The following is a 23,253-nucleotide window of genomic DNA, read 5'->3' on the forward strand; positions in this document are numbered from 1 at the left end:
TTTTTTGTTACATTTACTATTTGTATAATGATTTTTGCATTAACATACTGCACTGTATTGAAATTGACTCATATTATTACTCTTTCATTTGTAAGAAAAATGCGTTTTTCCAGTTTTATAATTAATTATTAACCTTTTTTTTATTTTAAAAAGAGTCACTAGACTTAATATTCTGTACACTCAATACTGTAACAAATAATGACTTAGTCTGAGATTTAAGTAAATTAGCAATCTATTTTTCTATTTTCAAAAATAATGTACTTGGGTACAAATATACTGCCCATTTATAAAAATATATTTTTATTATAAAATAATAAAAACTGCCACTAACCTTTGTGTTTTTGTGGTAATGTTTGCTTTTGAGTAACCAAAAACAATTGTGGTTTTATTCATTATAAAATCAGAATTCATTATAAAAAGCAGGGTGAATGGACTCAGAAGGCAACAGGAAATTACTTCATTCTCACTTTCTCTAGTAATTCTAACACGGGACATGTATTATTCTTCATAATGACTACCTTTTTAGGAGCCACTTACATCTCAAAAAAAGTTTTACTGTTATGTTGCCTAACATATTTACATAGTAATTTAATTAATTTCAGCATAAAGAAAAAATTTGTAAAAGAAAATGTTCATTAGAAAAATAAATAATGAAGAACAGTTACTTAGGTTGTAAGTATGAAATTTCTATTTACCTGTTGTACATTTTCATTATTTTAGGTTCCCAACCTAAAAGAAGGAGAAGAGTACCAATTCAGAGTGAAAGCAATCAACGATGTTGGAGAATCTGAACCTAGCAGACCAAGTGCCAATATACTTATTGAAGAACAGCCAAACAAGCCCACTATGGATCTCGGTGGTGTACGGGATATCACCGTACGTGCAGGAGAGGACTTCTCAATACATGTCCCATTCACCGCATTCCCACCACCTGTTGCTTCATGGTTTATGAATGATAGCATAATGGATGACACCGATGGCAGAGTACATAAACAGGTAATTTTTTTTTATTCATAAATTTAAAAAATTAGATCTCCGTTACGAAATTACATCAATAATTTCTCTACATTTATTGACATTTGCAAGTGTGTTCATACATAAAAAAATTAGATATTAAAAATCTTTAGCCTTGAAAAAGAATAAATAGAATAGAAATAGAATATTGCTTTAAAATGAATAAAGATTCATAATACAAAGAATGAGGGCTATATACATATTAAACAATTCAATTTTAATAATTTAAAATTATTATAAAAGACTCCAATGTATAACGGAAATAAATTAATAAAAAAAAATTCCCAAAAGTGTAAAAAGGTTGTAGAGATAAAGAAATCCTTAGACTTTGTAATTAATAATACATTCCATTAAACTGATGAACCCATTTTCTTATAAATCTGTGTCATGTATATTTCATTATATGATTAGCTATGTTACCTACATTTCATATGGTATTAAATTTGGCCAGTGATAGTAAGTTTGAGTAGTGATAGTATTATTAATCTTATAAATGTATTATATTTGGTAATATTTCATGTTAATTTTAAATTGTTTTCGGCTCTTCCTATATCTCTTTGAAGCTCCTAGGATTTACATTACAAAAAGGACTCTTCCATGTGTGACATCATCAGTTTATGTTAGGAAGTTGTAGTGATACCAGGAACTTGCCAATTAAACCATTTGTACCGCTTTTTATTTCTTTATATGAATTATGTAGTTGTTTAAAAACTTTCCTCTATTAATAAATTATAGTTTGTATGTCTATCTATTTTTTTCTTTTTTAAAATTACAGCTGACTGATAATGAAGCAAGTTTGGTTGTGAAGAACTCAAAACGATCAGATACTGGTCAGTACAGGTTGCAGTTAAGAAACCAGTCTGGTTATGATACAGCCACAATATATGTTAAAGTTCTTGATCGTCCATCACCACCTGAAAATCTACATGCTGATGAGTTTGCTGGTGAAGCATTGACTCTTTATTGGAATCCTCCTAAAGATAATGGTGGAGCCGAGATTTCGAATTACATTGTTGAAAAGAGAGAACCTGGGGCTCCAGCATGGTCAAAGGTAAATTTTATTATAGTACTTTTCCTTTTAATATATTTTAGTAGTCAGAATGTATTTCAAGTAAAGAATAGGAGTAGAAATCATGCATTGTCTATGGACTATGATAAATTTGTAAGACATTTCATTGTGGGTTTTTGTTGTTTAAATTCTACAATATTTTTATAACCTAATTACTTGCTTTTCTGAATATTATTTTTTTAATTACAGGAAGATGTATTTAGATTAAATTTGAGATTCACTTACAGAATGTATTATATGTATTCCTTGTTTATTAACTTTACTGGGACTACCAACTATTACTATTAGAAGTAACAAACCTTTTCTGTAATTAAAGGTATTTTACAGAATAATTATGTGTTAGTAAACATTTCTGAATTTTGAAACATTATTTTCCAGTTACCAGAGTTTAAAAAATTTCTACAATTATTTTATATTATTTAAGTTTCTAAAGTAAAAGGTTTTATTAGAAAGATTCTTTATTAATTTAATTTATTAGATAATGTGATTTATTTTTTTATGAGTTGAGAAGTTTTATTAAATAATAAAACATAAATAAAATGTTATGAAAAAATACTCCAATAAAAATTATAAAGCTTATTTGAATTTTATACTTTACTGTGTTTTACTTGAAATGCCCTGTTTAAATACGCACCTGAAAATTACGCATACATTTTTTATTTACTGGTGAGATATTAGTATATGTTCTTAAAAAGAATAAAATAAGTAAAATATTGTCACCGATTATTTTTAGTTAAAATAGTCTACTTTTTTCTTTTGTATTGTAAATAAAATTTAATTACAGGTGAGCAGCTATTGCACAACACCATTCATCAGAGTGAGAAATCTAATAATTGGACGTAAATATGAATTCCGCGTAATGGCAGAAAATCAGTATGGCACATCTGATCCAGCTATTACTTCTGATCCAATTAAAGCACGTCATCCATTCGGTAAGTAAAGATATTGTCTTCCAGTAATGTTGTATTTTATATATTTACATAATATACATATTTTAAGAATTGTTTTGATGTAATGTTCTTACATTATATTACAAACTTATATTGAAATTTATAAAATTTATACAAACTTATATTTATATAAATTCTATTGCAATTGCATTTCCGTTTTTGAACCTTTCAAAGCTAAGCCATAAATTGTGAATTCACCCCAATGACTAAATCAAATGTTTAAATTAAACGTTTCATTTTTGCCTTTTTCTTATTAATAGGCCTCAGAAATAATGTATTCATCATTTTTTTACATTTTTGATGGTTAAAAGAACATTTTTTAAAGTAATTATTGTAGGCTGTTCTATTGAGCAACACTCACATACCTGACCATCTTTCTGTTTGACAGAAGTTGTACCATAACCTTTCTAGTTAAAATTTTGAAATTTTTTGGGAATTTATGACTGTTTGCTATTCATCTAGAAAAAAATATTTTGATTTCAAATATTTTGGTTTTCAAAAAGATAAATATAAAACTTTCACTAAAAAATGTTAGCTTTTATTAAATGTTGAGTGCGGTGGTTACGAATGATCTTTATCTGCACTTAGTTATCATACTACTCAATCTATAGTTATATGCAATTTCTGGGTGCTAGAGCCAGAAATAGAAAAATAAATTTATCCTCCTTTATTTTTTACATTATCTCTAAAAAAAAGAAAAAAATTATGCTGCTCTTTGTAACTACCAATAGTTTTTATACAATAGGAGTTCCAAATCAGAAGATCAAAAATTTTGCTTTTTCAAAATTTTTTTGTTTGACTAAAAAAACATTATTATTATTATTATGTTATCTTTCCTGTTACAAGTATTTTTTTGTATATTACTTCTTTTAATGTGTTATTAAAATTGTAAAATTCTCTGAGATAAAGCATGATCTGTAAATGAAAATTGTTCGATCTGCATTATTCCCGAATATCGCAATCACCATGATAATTATTCAAAATCAGAATTATATGTGTTTTTCAGAGATTAATTACAATAACTATATTTTGTGATTCATTTCTAGATCCCCCCGGGGCGCCTGGAGCGCCACGTGGTGTTGACTCGACAGAAGACTCGATCACAATTACTTGGACAAAGCCAAGAAATGATGGAGGTGCACCAATCTCTGGATATGTCATTGAGAAACGTATGATCAGTGAAGAAAAATGGATTAAAGCATTACATGCACACATTCCTGATCTTACTTGCAAGTATGTATTTAGTTATGAAAAACCATAACATTCTTTTCTTAAATTCTATACTCTTGCTTCCTTTTTCTAAAACTTTTAAAAGTCTGTTTTTGATATACTGTTAAATTATGTTGAAATAATAATTTTCTATTCAATATAGTCAGTTTGGTTTTTTAGTGTAAAGGTATACACTCAATAATTAGTTTCTAGTTGATAAATTTATAGAAAATCATAGTTGCACTTAATAAGTTGGAGAATTTGATAGTTATTTTATATATTCAACAAAAGCTTTTGAAGATATCAACAACTTAGTGATTTTGCTAAACTTTCGTAATATGAATATGGTAATTAAGTGGTTATTGTTGTATCTTCTCTCATGAAAACAAATGGTAAAGCTTTCTTTTAAAAAGAAAAAAATGAGGCTTCCAGTTTAATCTTACAGATGAGAAGATTATGTTGTACACCTTCAACAACATAATGAATGTGGAAAGCAAATTTAATGGTAATTTCACACATGAAAGACTGGTCTCATTTTAAACAGACTGCAAATGATTGATGTAAAACCCCAAATTTTAATTTGTAGAAGATTTAGACAAAAAGTAATTAATACAGCCAAACATTTTATAGGTGAATTAGTAGATAAAGTCTCTTTCTTGGAGATGGTACCTAGATAACAAATTGATGTTGGAGGTGCTGATAAATAACTTAATGAATGAACTGAATAAAAAATTGTATGCTGTATTAATTGTATTCAAAATGAATGATATTGAAGAAGAGTGTTGATGAATCATTATGCGCTTGTTTGAGGAAATTCTATTTACATCAGTGATGTGTTCTTTTAAAACACTTAAAAACATTCTGTTGGTTCATTTACAATCCAGCATTGAAAAAAATTCAGAGTTAGATCGGTTAAATAAAAAAAATAAGGAATTTAAAGTTTCTCTACAGAAAAAAACACCTTTGATGTCATCAGTTTCTTAATTAGAATCATAAAACCTTCATTTCCAGTTCATCATTGTCTGCAACAAGGGCTATAAGTAATTCATGTAATAGTTGAACGCAAGTTTACTAGTTTCCATTGTTTCTTTGAAATGAAGGTTGAAAAATATATGGAACTAAAATTATTAATGTTTAATATTTATATAATTCAAAGCAGACTATGAATCACTGAAAACTAAAAATATAACTCAGGACTTAGGTTGTTTTTAAGAAGAGAACTGTAAAAATTGTAGTGCATACTCAACAACAGACACTCAAATAACTTTAATGAAAGTCTTTATAACTCTTAGTGTACTGTCAAAATGTAATTTCTTTATTTGTACAGTCTTACAAATGTATTACATAAATGTGTAACTATAAGAAAAAAATGATATGAAATAAATTAATAAAATTTAAATTTAACAAAGCTATGGATTTAGAAAGCTGATGCTACAATTGTTACATTCTCAGGAATCCATGTACTGTATATCTGTAATCTGCTTGTAACAGTTAAATTTTATGTTCCTACATCCATGAAGTAAGCCTTATCCCTGAAGTAAGCAAAAAATGTGTTTATCCAAATACTTGATAGTCACTCAAAGTACATCTAGCACTGAACAAAAACATTTTATCCCTAAACATTTTCTAGGGATCATCATCAATTATGAACTTAAATTCAAATTAACTATCTTAAACCAGTTGATCTTCAGTACCATAAATTTTTTTTATGTTAATATCTCTCAAATCTTTATATGACAACAAGGATGTGTATTAACTGTAACTAAAACTGATGAAATCTTATATAAATAATTTTGAAAAGTAGAAAACCATAACACTTTTTAAGATACTGTAAAAGCAATCAGTTTATTAACAATTAAGTGAATGCTGTTTTAATTCAATGTTATGACTGTAAAATTTTAATTTTTTACAGGATACCAAACTTAATTGAAAATCATGAATATGAGTTCCGAGTTGCAGCTGTTAATGCAGCTGGTCAGGGTCCATGGAGCTCCTCTTCTGATGGCATTTGGTGTCGATCACCGCCTAGTAAGTTATTTATTTTTTTATAAGTTAATATCTTAATTATGAAAAATATCCTCTTTAATGAATATATTGATTTATGAAATTACATACACTTACTTTGCAATCAATAATTGTGAAGATATATTTTTCTTGAAATTAGCCAAAAATTATTTCTATTTTATCGCCATATTCTCATAACTGTTTATAACTTATAGAGCTTTTTGAAGGACATTTGCATTCATAATCTAAACCCTGACAAAGGACTTAAAAAGACTCATCCAAGCAGAAATTTTTCAAATGCAGAAGATTTTCTCTGGCAAGCTTATTTGTCATTTGTAAACTATTCCAATGTAGTTGTATATAGACTTAAGTTTGTTAAATCAATAGTCAATCTTATCCTGTTATTTTTCTTTTCCTGGAATTATGGCAAAATATCAGCTTATTTATCAGTACAAATAAATGAAACTTCTTACATTTTTGAGGGCAAGTTTAATTTTTAAAGGTTGTTGTATTCTTTCTCTACAAGAAAAAAAGGGTGATATTTTTTGTGATTTGTCTATTTATGATTTTACCAAATAGTTGGTAGAAACATAAATGGACACTTATACATCATGGACATATATTCATTTATTTTTCTGTCAACCATTTGACATTAAAACAATAATCCAATTTAAAAATAAAATGTAGAACTCAGTTATGTTCTGTAGTAGTAATAATACGGTTTATTGTACTCACTTTTCTTTCCTGATAACTTGAATTTATGGGTTCAATTATTAAATTTTCATTAAAAACTACACTGTAAGCATTAACTGTGAAAACGTTTAAACTTATAGGGTTAATAAATTTTTATTTTGTTTCTTTCTCTTCATGTTATAATATTTTATGAGGTTCTTGTTTGTTATTACACTACCACTTTTTCTGATGCAACTTCTTTGTCAAAAAACAACATATTAAACATTACAATGTATAAAACAAAAATATATCTGTTAGCGAGCAAAGCAAGCATACTTTGTTTGTTTAGATTATGTTGACTCTATGTACTGATGAATCATAACCTAACCTAACATAATCTACATACATAATATGCATATTTAACATTAATTAGACAAGGTTGGCGAGCAAAGCGAGTGCAGGTTATGTTGATATATATACAATTCGTCAATACACGGAGTCAATATAATCCAATGTGTTTTGTAATTTTATTCTTCATTAAAAAATGGACTACTTCAACCTTAAATAAACATTATTCATTTTCTCATGAAAAATGAAGAAGTTACATCAAAAAAAGTGAAAAATGGTAGTTCAATAACATTCAAGTAGCTTTTATGAATCTAAATTTGAATATGTTTATTATTAATAAGATTGTTTCCATATTCAAATATTTTACAATTTTTCTAAACAGCTGAAAATAAAAAAGATAGCTCTAAGAATTTGGTTACTTGATATTCCAAACATATATTATTATTTTATGAGAAATATTTTTTCTATTTTTTGATTTTATAATTTATTTTCAACAGGTGCACCAAAGATAACAAGTGATCTGAGCATACGTGATATGACCGTGATTGCTGGAGAAGAATTCACAATAACTGTTCCATTCACTGGTAATCCTCCTCCAAAACCAGTATGGACAATAAATGGAGAAGAAGTTGTGCCTGATACCAGAATTAAATTTGAGACTTCAGCTAATCAAACAATCTTTAGAAATAAATCTGCTAAACGGTCCACAGATTCTGGAGCATACACAATTCAACTTTTCAACACAGTTGGCTCTGATACTGCATCATGCAAAGTTATTGTTGTTGGTATGTATGCCTTTTATTAAAATAAAATGTATATATTGGTATGTATGCCTTTTATTAAAATAAAATGTATATATTGGTATGTATGCCTTTTATTAAAATAAAATGTATATATTGGTATGTATGCCTTTTATTAAAATAAAATGTATATAATTTATTTTCTTTTATAATAGTTTAAAAGAGATTTGAGTGAAAATTTTACTATTAGCTTCTTGGGATTTCTTCTGTTACATTTTCTTTTACATTGATTAATGAAGCCTTTCCAATATTTCTAAGAACTAACCTCTAGTTAAAGCAATATTGTTTATAAAAAAATGAACTACTGATTGAATGAAACGTAATTTAGCTACCTAATATATCGTAAAAGGTAGTAAGACACTTCCTAGTATTCTTACACTAATTGAAGAAGCTGCATAATTATATTAAATATCTTTCAGAAGTACAGTGTCTATACAATTTGTAAGCGAGTTAATTATTAAACATAAATATGTGAATCCAATTTTCAAATAGTTATGCAATAAAAGTCTATATCCATTTGGGATGTCTTTATGTTACATTAAATGATCTGGAATTTCAAATATGAATGATTCTCATTAATTTCTAAAAATATAAACATTTTTACTGTAAGCTTTATTTTAGTAATCTAATTAATATAAAAGTTCTCTTCAATAATTTTTTATATTTGGATTTCAGACAAACCACTTCCACCACAAGGACCACTTGATGTGTCAGATATCAGTCCAGAATCTTGTTCTCTTACTTGGAAGCCTCCTCTTGATGACGGTGGATCACCAATTACAAATTATGTTGTTGAAAAACTTGAAACATCCACTGGTGTAAGTTATTTTTTATATATTGTATTCATTTTATTACAGAAAGTTGTGTGGATTATGATAGGTTGATATTTAATCTAAACTTTATGAAATAAATTCTTTTGAGGAAATAAACTTTAAAATTTAATAATTCATTGATCCATAGTTTTTGAACAGCTTATAGATTTAAATTTCCATAAGCTACAAATAATTAATTTTTTATGATGTTTATTTTATTAATTTAGAAGCCTATTTTATTAATCTTGGCAGCAGACAATTTCATGCAAGAAGCCTACAGGAAACATGATAATTCAGTGAAAAATATGCCTCTTTAAAGATGTATCGAGAAGTTGTTCTGGGTATTTTTAATTCTACTCAAGGAGTAGTTGGCAAGAAATAGGTGTAAAAGCTCATTTTAATATTCAAATTATCTGAATACTATTTTACTATCAGCATCTTGATACTATAAATAATGTGGTTGTTGGTGGCATGTCATGAGATACAAGGTACTACTGAAAATGACATATCGTTACTCAAGAACAACAAACAACGCATAATTATTACAATTGTCATGTATAATCAGAAAAGTTAGAAGGGAAGGGGCTTCTTGTTGTTTTTCAGGAGCAGAATATATTAATCAACATCACATCAATCCTACCTATAGGTTTATTGTAGTCAGTTGAAGATAACTCATTTTACATATTCTGTCACTTCTTTGTTTAATACATTCAACAGATGTATTAATTTGATTCAGTTATGCTTTAAGGTCTTAATGTTCAATATTTCAGTAAAATATAATATTTTAAAGCAGTATATAATAATCTAACATTGTAATTAAATTATTTCTTTATTTTTAGATATGGTCAAAGATGAGCAGCTTTGTACGCAACTGCCATTATGATGTAATAGGTTTAGAACCAAACAGGAAGTACAATTTCCGTGTTAGAGCAGAAAATCAATATGGTATTTCAGAACCTATTGAAATGGATTCACCTATTACAGCAAAATTCCCATTTACAGTACCAGATCCCCCAGGACAACCACATATTACGGACTGGGACACCAGCAATGCTACACTTATGTGGGAACGACCTTTGTACGATGGTGGCTCAAAAATACAAGGATACAAGGTTGAATTCAGGTGAGTTTTAAATTTATATTATTTTATCTGTAAAAAAATAATTTAATTTTATCTGTATAATTTTGTAATTATGTGTTCTGCAAAGATCAGTTTATTCAGTTTGATTCTTATTAGTTATTAGGATGTAGTTCGTAAAATTCTGTTGTACATACATAAATTCTTGGATACCACCCATTCATTTAATAAATATGATTCTCTAGTTAAATATAACATTATTTTTTTCTTTAAAATCTATATTTATTTATAAATTACTATAGATAGATGGATTGATTAGGAGTAGGAATTTGAAGCCTGGCTTTTCCTGGTAGGCATGTCGGCCACTAGTTTATCTTTTTGTGCTACCTTTCCAGATAGGAAACGGAGTCCTTGGATAGTTCTGCAGGCATACAGTGTCACTACTGCATTAAATCCAATAAAGAAATGGCTGCCCTACTGGCTACCAAAAGGTACCAGATAGTATTACCGATGGAACCAAGACAGCTGATCCAGCTCTTATAGAACTTGTCCAAGACAAAAGGAGTAATGAATAAGGAGTAGGACTATCAATCCACAGAGTGACTGCATCTGATTAGAGGAGTTTATTGTCTTATCCAGTTGTGAACTAATTTAATGAATACAGTATTTTAAAATGTTAAAGGTTTACTATGATATTTATTTATTATTAAAATGACAAAGAAATAAAATCATCATGTCTTGATCTTGTTTAAGATCATGTCTTATCTTAGGTAAATTAATAATTACCAGATCAGTTCTGATAAAGCTTTTACACAAACTCTAACTTCCATGGTGGTGTTTAGAAGGTTCATAGTAGGACTTTATCTTTCATTCAAAAGATTCTAGATCTTCAACAATGATTGTCATTTTTTACACATCACAAATATTATATGTTACATTTCCAAGCATAAACTTTGAACTTAATTGGTGAATAGATTATCAAAAATAAAAATAGTAATTATGGTTTCTCAGCTTAGAGTTTAATTATTTAATGGATTATTTATTTGACTCGGGTAATAAGGATTTAAACTAAGCTTATCAACAATACTTCTTTGTGCACATAAAAAGAATATTGTTAATGAGATAATTTATTGTTTATGAACTTTATAAATAGCTGCTCCTTTACTAGTATCGTCATGCTAATGAACAAAGTTAACAGTTGATTATTATTAGCAAAACTAAGTCTTGTAGAAATTTTAGTCTGGATGAGCTATTAGTAGAGTAGCAAAAAATCATATATCTATAAATCGTATGATTTTTATAAATATTTTATTAAATATCTTTTCTTTATTTTCATTTCAGAGATGTGGCTGAAGACACTCAGTGGCGAGTTGCAAACGATTATCTAGTTAAGGAAACAACTTACATAGCACACAGTTTACTTACTGGACATGATTATGAATTCAGAATACGTGCAAAGAATGCTGCTGGTTTCAGTAAGCCTTCACCACCATCATCACACTTCAAACTTAAAGGAAGAGCAAAAGTTCCATCACCTCCAGGCACACCAACTGTTATTAAAGTCGGTAAGACATACGCAGATCTCAAATGGGAGCCACCTGTCTCTGATGGAGGAAGTAAAATTACCGGATACATTATTGAAAAGAGAGAAGTCGGAGGTGCTCTTTGGGTTAAGTGTAATGACTATAATGTCTTGGATTGTACTTTTACTGCACTGAACTTGATTGAAAATTCTGATTATGAATTTAGAGTGTTTGCTGTTAATGCTATTGGAAAGAGTGAGCCTAGCTCATGCACAACACCAGTTAAGATTTGTGAGACTGAAGGTGGTGAAAAACCAGAGTTTATTCAGCCACTTCCAGCAAGTCAACCTGTACCTCTTGGAAAGTTATTAACGTTGCAGTGTGAGGCATCCGGCAAACCTATACCCAAGGCTAGGTGGGTAACAAATATTACTACATGCATATATTAATTTTGATATAATTTTTCGTTTTATTTATTTTTTCGTTGCTTTTACTCATTTCATTGAATGTCAGGTAATGAATTCTTTTCTTTTTTTTGTTGAAATGTTTTGTTAAACCTTTAAGTAGTTAATAATTTATGAAATAGTTCTATTAAAACAGAAATAGTTTTCGTTGTATATCACTTTAATTGTAAGCATTATTTTAAAAATTATATTTTATTTGAAATCATATTTTATTCCTACGAAAGTGAGTGGAAATCCTTTTTTTCTGGCTTAAGTTTAAACATCACTAGGATAATATTCTAAATATTTTCAGTTTTTACTTTTTTGTTTCATTGAAATCTTCCTTATTTTTGTTTGCTAAATTTATAATAGTGATATAAGTAGTCTATTTACCAATAAAAGAATGATAAAACTGTGAAGTGATTTTAACTACTGAAACTAATATGTTGTTCAATTTTAAAAAAATGGAACACAGTTATATTGTTCTGAAATAACTTGTAATTTTAATTACTTTTTGTAATAACATAGGTCAGTAATTATTATTAACATTTTTATAATTACATATAAATTTTTTTTATAACAAATTTTTAGATGGTTGAAGAATGGCAGAGAAATAATTTTGGGTACAAGATTTACTTCAGAAACAGCTGGTGGAGTATTTAGATTACATTTCTCTGATGTTACTGACACAGACGATGGTGATTATACTTGTGAGGCTTATAATACTGTAGGCTTTGTGACTACAACATGTCGTGTGAGAATTGGAAGTAAGTTATATTATATTAAGTAAGTCCTATTATATTTAATGTAATTATTTTATTTCTGATATTAACTCAGTTTATTTATTTATAAAATATCATAAAAGAAAATGCAGTGGAGAAGCCAGTCAAATAACTAACAAATAATTAAAATAAAATAATTGGGTACACTTTTACTCTTTATGGTTTTTTTAATGATATATACTATTACTGGGGAAATTCTTTAACAGTTTTTATTTTTTTTGAAAACTTTAAGTGCTAGTTCTGTCATATCAGAATTTTGAAATTTCTGAAGAATGCATATCTAATTTTTTTGTTATTATTTTATTTTATTTGATAACATACACTATCACATTATTTCTCTGGTACATACTATATGCTCAACTCTTGTGGTACATATAGTACCCAGAACATTCACAAAATCATATAGATTTACCAATAATTCTATATTATAATAAAATAAATAAATAAACTGCCATTTGCCTTCTAGTTATATTTCTGTTATGGTGTCTTATAGACGTATAAAAACATCACCAAATGTTTTGTGCAAGTATAATTATACTTTTCAGATTTTCTTTTGTGAAAAGACCTTTTTGATTATTTTAACTATTAGAACATGAGATTTAAACAATAAAATTATATAAATTTGAAATATTTATAATGTAACAAAAAAAATTCTAACATTTCTAAAAATCTAAAAAGAATTTTTCTATTCCTTCAGTAAATAAATTATATTTCTGTTCCTCACTGAAATTATAGAATCTTTAATGGAAGCTAAAATTTTAATATCCTTGTCAATGGCCTTATATAAGAGATGATATTTAAAAAAGTATTGGGTTTTTGAAAATAAAACTATGATTATATTATTTAAAGCTTGTTAAAAATAAAATTTGTGAGCATTCAAAAAATTATGCTTTTAAATTAAAGTTTGTTTGATTAAACTGATTAAAACAATAATTGTGTCTAAGTTATGGTTAGCTGTATCTGCTAGAAAAAAATTCATTTCTCACATCACAGTTGGCTGCCATTAACCTATCTTTCCACCCTTTCTCTTTATTTTTCTCATCTTTACATTTTTCTTTTCTGTTTATATTTTCTTCATAACATACCCATTTTCCTCATAACATACCCATTTTCTTCAGCTATACCACAATTTTCAAGGTTCATTTCTGGAATTTTTTGTGAGATAGAATTTAACGGATGATGATGATGAGATGCAGTATAATTCCAACCTGCTACATTAAAGACACCAGGTTTTTATTTTGAGATTTTGAAAACCTGAATTCTAACACCAAGTAAGCAATTCTGGTTTTGGTCCAACATGGGCATTCTATTTCCTCAGTACCCACCTAATCTGATGAGCGTAAACCTCAGTCTGTCACATGAGGAAGCACCTGATGTTAACAACCATTCTATCAACTGAATGTTAATGTCATGTCATCTAATAGAATAGCATGTTCTTTAAAAGCTAGTAAAATAATGAAATTAAAATTTATTCTCTTTGAAAAAAATTGGTCTTTACTATAAATTCTGCTGCTAATTTTTTTAAGTTATGTGTTTATTTAATTATGAATTCATTTTTGAATATTTGTTATAATGATAAACCTAAATGAAATATTAATAAATTAATTTTATTTAAAATAAGTTAAGTTACATTGAATAATATTTTAAATATAAATATATCTTAATTTTATTAATTGATTTTATTTTGTTTTTAACAGATCCACCACGTATTGATAGGATTCCACACATTTTGTACTTACCTGAAGGTGACAATAATAAGATTAAAATATTCTACAGTGGTGATCAACCAATGGAAGTCTTTCTTAGTAAAGATGGGAAGGAAGTTCCGCAATCACCTCATATTAAATATACCATATTTGATGAGTATATTATAATATTTATTAAAGAAATTACTAAAGAAGATGCTGGCTTGTACACATTAACATGTCAGAATGAAAGTGGAAGTGTATCTGGCTCATTCACAATTTATATTACAGGTAAATGATTATTTTTATATATAATCTTTTTTTTACTATTTATTAATTTTAAGAAGTTTTCTATGTGTATATGTGTATCAGTTATCAGATTCAAATAACAGAGTGTTAATGTATATCAGAGTGTTCTAGAATATTTTAGAATTCACAGTGTTAGTTTTCCAATTAAAATTTATTCTTTTGTTAATCAGGCATTCCAGGACCTCCAGTCGGTCCACTGGATGTGTCGGATATCACAAAACACACTTGTCAACTATCATGGCATCCACCAAGATATGATGGAGGTTTACGCATCACACATTATGTTGTTGAGAGACGTGATATCACTAGTAATCACTGGATATGTATATCTACTACATGTCGTGAAACAACATTTATTGTACAAGGCCTTACTGAAGGTAATGAGTACTTGTTCCGTGTTATGGCTGTCAATGATAATGGTATGGGACCTCCTCTAGAAGGCATTAATCCAATTAAGGCTAAAGCTCCATTCGGTAAGTGATCTTTTTTTTTTAATAAAATATATGCATTTAAGGTAGTTCAATTAAAATATGTTTTTATTTAAAAGATTAAAATGTTTCTGTGGCATAATGTTTGTTTACAGAGTTCAGTACTTATTATTTAGTTAAACTAAACAAATGAAAAATTAATTTGTTAACATGTACACCAGTTTTTAACTTGGTAGTTCACTGTAGACAAAGCTGTTGATGAACATAAATGTTCACTTCTGTAAAAAAATGTTATAACTTCAACTCTCTCATTGATACCATTTAAAAATACCAGATTACATTTTAACTATACTTTTCAGTGCAATAGGTTATATTCATTATATTTAATATTATTTTCTTAGGGTTTTTTCTAATTTTTACACTCCTTGCTTATTTTCCCTCAGATAATTCTGAGGGGGGAAATTATGAATTATGGAATTAGTAATGTTCATAAAATTAACAAATAAGGTACATTAATTCACAATAAAATTGCATGAATTCATAATAATATATATTATAAAATCAATAAATAAACTATACTCTGTTTTTATTTTAATGTGCACGTATGGTTTAAAAATCATCCATGCACGTATACATGTTTGTACAGAGAGAGAGATTAAGATGGATGACATGTAAGAGAGATTTTACTGTTTAATAGGAATTAAACTATTAGACTATTCATTACTGTTTTTATCATCAATCATCTTTTTCATTTTTTTTTTTTAATTCAGTAATATTGTAAGTATATTAATTATATTATTATTTATAATATTAAGTATATTTGTTAATATGAAACAACATGGTTTCATTATTCTATAAAGAAAATTATCTTATTTACAGATAAACCATCACCACCACAGAACCTTAAGGTTACAGAAGTAGGAGGTGACTTTGTTAACCTCAGCTGGGATAAACCAGAAAATGATGGTGGATCACGAGTAACCGGTTACTGGATAGACAAACATGAAGTCGGTTCTGAAGCATGGCAACGTGTTAACCTTGCTCTCTGTGCACCTTCACAAATTAACATTAGTAACCTTGTTGAAGGAAGACAGTATGAATTCAGAGTGTACGCTCAAAATGAGGCTGGACTAAGTTTACCATCAGTAGCTTCAAGACCTGTGAAGATTACAGATCCTTTAGGTAAATTAGATTTTAATTATATGATTACAATAAATACACTGCGCACACTGCACACTGCAAATTTGTATAATTATACTTAAGTGTAGTCATGATTTACTCTGTTTTTTTTATTTTCTAATACTCATACATGAAGTTATTTATAAGTTTTTATTCTTTGTATGTAATTGTAATTATTAAACATAATTTACTATTATTGTTAATTTAAGTTTAGTTACTTTACCTCCTGGTGCAGTAGAAAATGTTAGTTTCAAATTATGTTTATGTCTATTTGAGAAAATTCATATGGCAATGATCTTTGTAAGAGATCAAATATAATGATAAACTAAACTTGGTGCGGGATATAATGGATAATTCCCAGCCATTAGAAAACTAATAAGTCATGAGAAAATTTAAATATGTTTTTACTCGCAATTAAATTTATACTTTTCTCTAGAATTATCCAAATTGATGCCCTTATTGACATGGTGTTTTTGTTTTAAATGTGTTAAGAATTTTTCTTATAAAATTAATTTTTTTTCTTTTAGCTCCTACACCACCAGAAATAGTAAAACCACTGAAGAATGCAAATGCTATTCAGAATCATACAACACAATTCCAGTGTACAATTACTGGTGTGCCAAAACCAACAATTACATGGTAAATATATTTATTATTTTTATTTAAAATTTTTAATATCTAGTCTGTTCGAAAATTTATTATTTTTTTTAATTTTAATAATTTTTATGGTAATTTTAACTAAGACTGCAATTTTTTGTAAAGTTTCTGTATAGCTACATTTAATTACCGTGGCAAAGCAATATTAGTAATAATTTTGATAGCAAAAATCACAGTTTATTGTTAAAAAAGCTATCATTTTATTATTAGGATAATAGTGTTAATTAATCTAATTGGGTCATACTTTGATAATAGATTTCAAGCTACAAAATATCGTAATAAATTATGTGAATTTTTGAAAATTAATGCAGTGTACCCAGGATCAGTTCGTAGCAATTACTTTACATAATTTTTACAGATTTTTTACGCTAATAATTTCAGAGTATTATCAGGAAATTTTGATTAAATTAAATTTTCATACGGTAAACAAAATGAATGGTTGGTTTACAAATAAAAATTGATTTTAAATATAAAAAAAACAAGCATTATGTTTTTAAGACTAAGGAACTTAAAAACGATTAATAAAAGCACTTCCAAAGTTATACGTTTAGAATTAATGGAGAGCCCTTCATTAAACTGGATATCACACACAGATCATATACTAACTGGATGAATAGCAGCATTGACTCATTTACTTTATAAGGTGTGATAGATTTAAATTATCTAAAAAAACAAATGCTTACATTTTATTATTCACAGTCATTTATCATATGCAGTAAATTGGAGGGGGTCATTCTCTTCATGTGAATAATATATTTAAGGCTCAGAGAAGAGCAATCAGAATATTATCATTTCTCAAATATGAGTTTAACTCATATTTTGCTGTGCTCTGATGCACTGCTTGTAAAATGATTTCTTAGGTTTATAGATGCTTCTGAATCATATAAATGATTTTTGACCCTCAGATATGTTTATTTATTGATTTATCAAATGTTGCAAAAATGCAACTTCAACAAGAAAGGGTAAACAACAAGAAAGTAGGCCAAACTGATTTGGCCTACTATTTTTTTATATTTTCGTGAATCTAAATAAAAACTAAACAGAACAGAAATTAAGATACAATATAAATGGAATGTTTACGTTTTATTTCAGTAAACAATTAATACATATCTAATTTATTTTTTATATTAATCAATAAAACATTTTGGGTGAAGTGCAGCTTTACACTTATTTCATGAAAATACTGTTTTTCTTTTACGTTGTCAGTAGCAGATTCTTCTGTTATTTACATTCTCCAGGAAGATGCTTGTTAACTGAGTATCACTGAGTTGTTGCAGTTGAACACACTGTTTGTCATCCAATTCTCTGCATTTATGGAATAGCAATTTCTTCTGTGTTATTTGCCTTTGATGATAATAATGCAATAACTACAAATTGTTGAGATTTGAGTTGCTCAACTTGTTCTTTGTGAACGTATTGATAAAGCCTTCCACGAATTTACTAAAGCTACATCAAGAAAGTTTGAAAACAAAGGTGACTACCATTTTTTTCCTTTAATTGTTATTCAATAGTTGCTGACACCATTGTCCAGTGAATCATTCCCACCCGTATAGCGACTATATTGCTTGTTGAGATCTGGAATTGAGTTTCATTTTTTTTCACCTTAGAATACCTTTTGACATTATTCAGAGGTTCAGTGAATTGAGAATTTGTAATTAGAGTAACAGGAAAGTTGTCATTCCATTTTGTAATAAAAATTGAATTGGTGGTATCAAGTTGACAAGGTATCATATGGTATCATATGTCCCACAAGGTTCCTTACACAAAGAACAAGAATTTTCCAAAGAACAGTTTTGAATTCTATTTTCATTAACTGTTCCTCTTGCGAAAAAGGCTTCCCTCTTCAGTAAACTTTATACAAACTAAAAAATCTATCAAAATATATGCTCTGCTTTTCCAGGATTGTCTATTGTGCGCAATAAATTTTGAACAACTGAAGCGCCTAATCCAAGGATAGAATCTATTTCTGCTTCTTTTCCTTGATAAAGAGGAAAGTTGAAAAGGTATCCTTGTGAAGAACATAAACACCACACCTTGTAGCCAAAATGCACAGGTTTTCCTTTCATAATCATTTTACAAGAATGGTAACCAAAGTACAGTATCATCTGTTCATCTACTGAAAGGTGGTGAACAAAAACACTGTATTTGCCAAAGTTTATTCAGAAGATCAGTGTAAGGCTGCATTGTGTTTATGTGATGAATGTCAATTACAGTTAGTCATTTTGAATATTCATTGCTGCTGAAGTTGCAAAAACACAACATTATATTTTTACTGTCTAGATATAGACGTAATAAATAACTGATAAGATGAGTTTACATAGAAAAATGAAGTCTATTCTTATATAAATTATTTATAGGTCATATCAGAAGAAGAAAAAGTGTTTAAATTTAGTGAACAGTAATATAGAATACTTATTACCAACAAAATACGTTTTTGTTATTATATAATAATATGCAAGATTATTATTAAAACAGGCTACTTAAAAAGAGTAAATAAATATTATTTCATGTAATAATAACGTGAAACAAATTATGCTGCTTTATCGCAACTTTAGGTATATATTGGTTAAGTTCACATTGGGAATGATTATACTTTTTTTAAGGTACAAGGGTGCTCGAGAAATTACACCTGGTGCTCGACATTTCATGTTTGCTGAAGGTGACATGTATACATTAATTATTAATAATGTTTATGGAGCTGATGCTGATGAGTACATATGTAGAGCTGTTAACAAAGGTGGCGTTAAATCAACTAAAGCTGAACTTATTATAATGAGTAAGTATACACTTTTTGTTTATAAATTCCTTTATTGTATCTTCATATTTTACAGTAGCATGATATCAAACCTATTGTACTACACATATCCTTTCATCTTCTTCTTTTTGTCTACCCAACCTCTACTACCACTCAGTTAATACTCCTTAACGATTGTAAGGATTCATCCTTAATTTATTATTTTTATCTGTTAATATCATTGTTCTAAGTATTCTTTTCCTTTGTCATTCAAAAAAGCACATATTCAGTTTCCTTTGCATATTTATGTTACTTATCTACAGCCTATGTAATCAGCTTTTAATCTTCGGATCCTGACAACCTCATTTTGCATTTCCTTCTATTTAATTTTCAGATGCAAAAAGACAGCTTGAACTGATGTTAGTTTGTTTAACTCTAGAATTATGATCAGTTATATAACTTGTATAATGTAAAATAATAACCTGTTTCTGTGAAGTTGGCTAATTAATAATTGTAAGTTAGAACTTAGAGGGTGTATTTTAATTCTATAATTTACATTTTTATTAGTATAATGTATAATCATTTGTCATTAATGCATGTATATGAAGGGAGAAGGATAATGTCTCACCCATCACTTTTGGCTTCGTATATCTCTCCAGTGATTTTTTATAGTGGTTAATATTAACATTAAGGAAATGAAATCAGCTTTTGTATTAAAACTACATACAGTAGTACAACAGTATTATATAAATATATACAATAGTTGATTTGTTTCTTATTTCATTTTATTGTATAGAATTTTGGTAAGTTGAAAAAATATTTATCATTGTAATTTACACAATTTAATCCTGAACTAATGTCTTTTACGCTTAATGTGTTATTTTCATTTCAAATTTTTAATTTTAACTACAATAACATCAGAAATGACATGTGAACACTTAATTATAATATTAAAATGATGGCCCTGAGTCCTGTAGTATTTTTTACAACCAGCAATTATTTTCTAACCAGTTCCTATAGATCACTGAATTTAAACTGTACTGGATGCAGTTTTTCTTGCATGCTGTTGACATTTATTACTTCCTAATTACAATTATAGTTAATGTCCTTTATAATAATAAAAATATGTGATGTATCAAGAAAAATAATCTTATTATGATTTTTTTTAACATATTAATTTTTACTTAATTTTAGCTGCTCCTAAACTAAATGTACCACCAAGATTCCGTGATACTGCATTCTTTGACAAAGGTGAAAATGTTGTCATTAAGATTCCATTTACTGGATTCCCTAAACCAAGAATCACGTGGTACAGAGATAATGAAAAGATTGAATCTGGTGGTCACTTCCATGTTGAAGTTACGGTAAGTGTTTTTACCAAAATATATGATTATCTTTTAATTAAAGTATACTTATTTCCTTGTTTGTTAAATTTCCTTCAGGTAAATGATATCAGTAAAAAATAAACATTTAACATATAGACATTTTTATTGAGTTGTGAAAATTGTCGGTATTTAAAATGATTATTCAGCTGCTTAGTATCATTCATTGATCCATACAGAATTATATGAAATAGATTAATTTTTTTGTCATGTTTGGTTAAGTGTAGTACTATTGGCTCTGAGTAAAACAAGTTTTTTTTTTAGATCTGTAAGATTTAGAGATTTAAAGAATGATCAATCTCTCCATCAAAGCAATAAACATGCTATAAATTATGTTTAGCAATAAATATATTAGTGCTAATCAAAGAGCCAGAAAGTATGGCTAAAAAAATATTTTGCAGCCATATCTAGGCAGCATTATCAGGAGAAAATTTTATGTTAAAATAGTTATAATTTATTTGATCCTAAATGTAAAAAATCACCTAAGTCCCTGATTTATGTTATATTAAATGTCTTTTTGTCTATCATTAGTTATTTTCATTCATCGAGTAAAATATTCAGTGAACTTACTAATAATAAAAAACCATTGAATAAATCTGGTAAATTAATTCAATTTCGACCCGTAATGTAGGGCAATGAGTAGATAAAATTAATTGGATACATGTAACTAAGGAATGAAGCAATATATGTCAGAATAATTGAAAAATAAACACTTGATAAAGTTTGAACTGAGAAAAAGGAAAAGTTAGGTCTGATGCCATAGGAAGTTTAACTCATTCTTTATATAAATATACATTGCGTTTGATGATATATTTCAAATGCAGAGCACCATATATGCTGCGCTATTACATTACCATGAATATTGCCATTTTTAATACGTATATGTATAATGTTAAAAAATCATTTTAATATGTTGTTTACTACAACATATTAAAATAATAACTGCTGTTGTGTTATATACTAAGCATGAAATATAATGACGCATTGTGATTATATCAGAATGCCATAACCGAACTAGTGCTGAACTTGTATAAAGTTTAATAGTAATGGTGTAGTTCAAACATTAATTGTGTAAATCAGTTAATTGCTGAATTTATTTCTTCAACACTTATTTTATTTGTTTTTTTACTATGAATTTCTGATCAATTTTTTGTATTATTTATTATTATTTAGGAACGTCATGCAGTATTAACCATACGAGATGGCAGTAAACTTGATGATGGTCAATACCGTGTAGTTGCAGAAAATGACCAAGGTGTCGACTCGGCAATTATTAACATACAGATAAGTGGTAAGTATTACTTTTCTTTTGTTAATTGCTGTAAGTCAACTAAATTATGGCCTCTGATAAAGCTGTAAACTACTCTAATCTCTAATGGCTTGCAGTTACTGTGTGCTCTTTATCTTTGATAATTTTTTTTCTGAATAAGTGTCATGAGAATTAGGCCAGTCACTCCACTGGTTCTGTTTTAACAGCTCTTGCAACAATAAGTGCCAGAGAAGTTGATTTTCATAGAGGAGTTTGATTGAATGCAAAATATGCCTGATAGAAGCATGTTCAGCGACTTCATTTCCTATCAATGTTGACTAACTTGTGTGAGGTAAAATCAGGCTTCCATCTCCTATCATTTTAATCTAATGTTTTTTTCATTAATCTTATATAACTGACAACCTTGTCTCTCACACATAAAGCTTATAATGTGTATGTATCACACTGTATGACAATATCTACCATTCAGTCGTATAATTTCGTGTTAGCTGATTTGGAATAATAATTTTATCAAGATATGAGAATGAACTAAGTCAGTAAAACAAATTAAGAGATTATTCTTTGACAGCTTATGATACATGACACCCTTCTAATATTATTAAAAAAAATTTACAAAAATAATTATTTGTATTATGTACGAGGCAGCTTCAGATATAAACAACAACTTGTTTCTATAAATTTATTTACATTATAATCAAAATGTGTCATGTATTATTCAGTGTAATCCCACTCAATCCCAATACACTTGTTCCACTGATCTGAAGTTTTTTTAATTTCAGTTTCAACAAAATCTTTCATTTACTTCACTCATGTACCCTAAATAACATTATTATAACTGGAATAAGCAAAGTCATAGCCATATGATTAATATCGCAAAACATATCATTTGAGTTGATGAAATGTTG

The 23,253-nt window shown here is 27.9% G+C and overlaps 1 protein-coding gene across 50 annotated transcripts in view; it reads left to right on the forward strand.

The window, feature by feature from the left end:
- Positions 1-23,253, forward strand: part of bt (projectin protein bent) — a 432,362-nt gene that overhangs the window by 376,820 nt on the left and 32,289 nt on the right. For all 50 annotated transcript variants that reach the window (XM_075363582.1, XM_075363597.1, XM_075363590.1 and 47 more), the window contains 17 exons: positions 721-996; positions 1,790-2,065; positions 2,868-3,015; positions 4,080-4,266; positions 6,155-6,270; positions 7,764-8,051; positions 8,742-8,884; positions 9,718-10,001; positions 11,298-11,894; positions 12,514-12,689; positions 14,402-14,680; positions 14,869-15,171; positions 16,006-16,308; positions 16,833-16,944; positions 19,566-19,738; positions 20,891-21,060; positions 22,252-22,369. In XM_075363582.1, coding sequence (XP_075219697.1) covers positions 721-996; positions 1,790-2,065; positions 2,868-3,015; positions 4,080-4,266; positions 6,155-6,270; positions 7,764-8,051; positions 8,742-8,884; positions 9,718-10,001; positions 11,298-11,894; positions 12,514-12,689; positions 14,402-14,680; positions 14,869-15,171; positions 16,006-16,308; positions 16,833-16,944; positions 19,566-19,738; positions 20,891-21,060; positions 22,252-22,369 — 3,949 coding nt within the window. The remainder of the gene's footprint in view (positions 1-720; positions 997-1,789; positions 2,066-2,867; positions 3,016-4,079; positions 4,267-6,154; positions 6,271-7,763; positions 8,052-8,741; positions 8,885-9,717; positions 10,002-11,297; positions 11,895-12,513; positions 12,690-14,401; positions 14,681-14,868; positions 15,172-16,005; positions 16,309-16,832; positions 16,945-19,565; positions 19,739-20,890; positions 21,061-22,251; positions 22,370-23,253) is intronic.

Source organism: Lycorma delicatula, chromosome 4 (assembly GCF_047948215.1).
Source record: "Lycorma delicatula isolate Av1 chromosome 4, ASM4794821v1, whole genome shotgun sequence".
Taxonomy (NCBI): domain Eukaryota; kingdom Metazoa; phylum Arthropoda; class Insecta; order Hemiptera; family Fulgoridae; genus Lycorma; species Lycorma delicatula.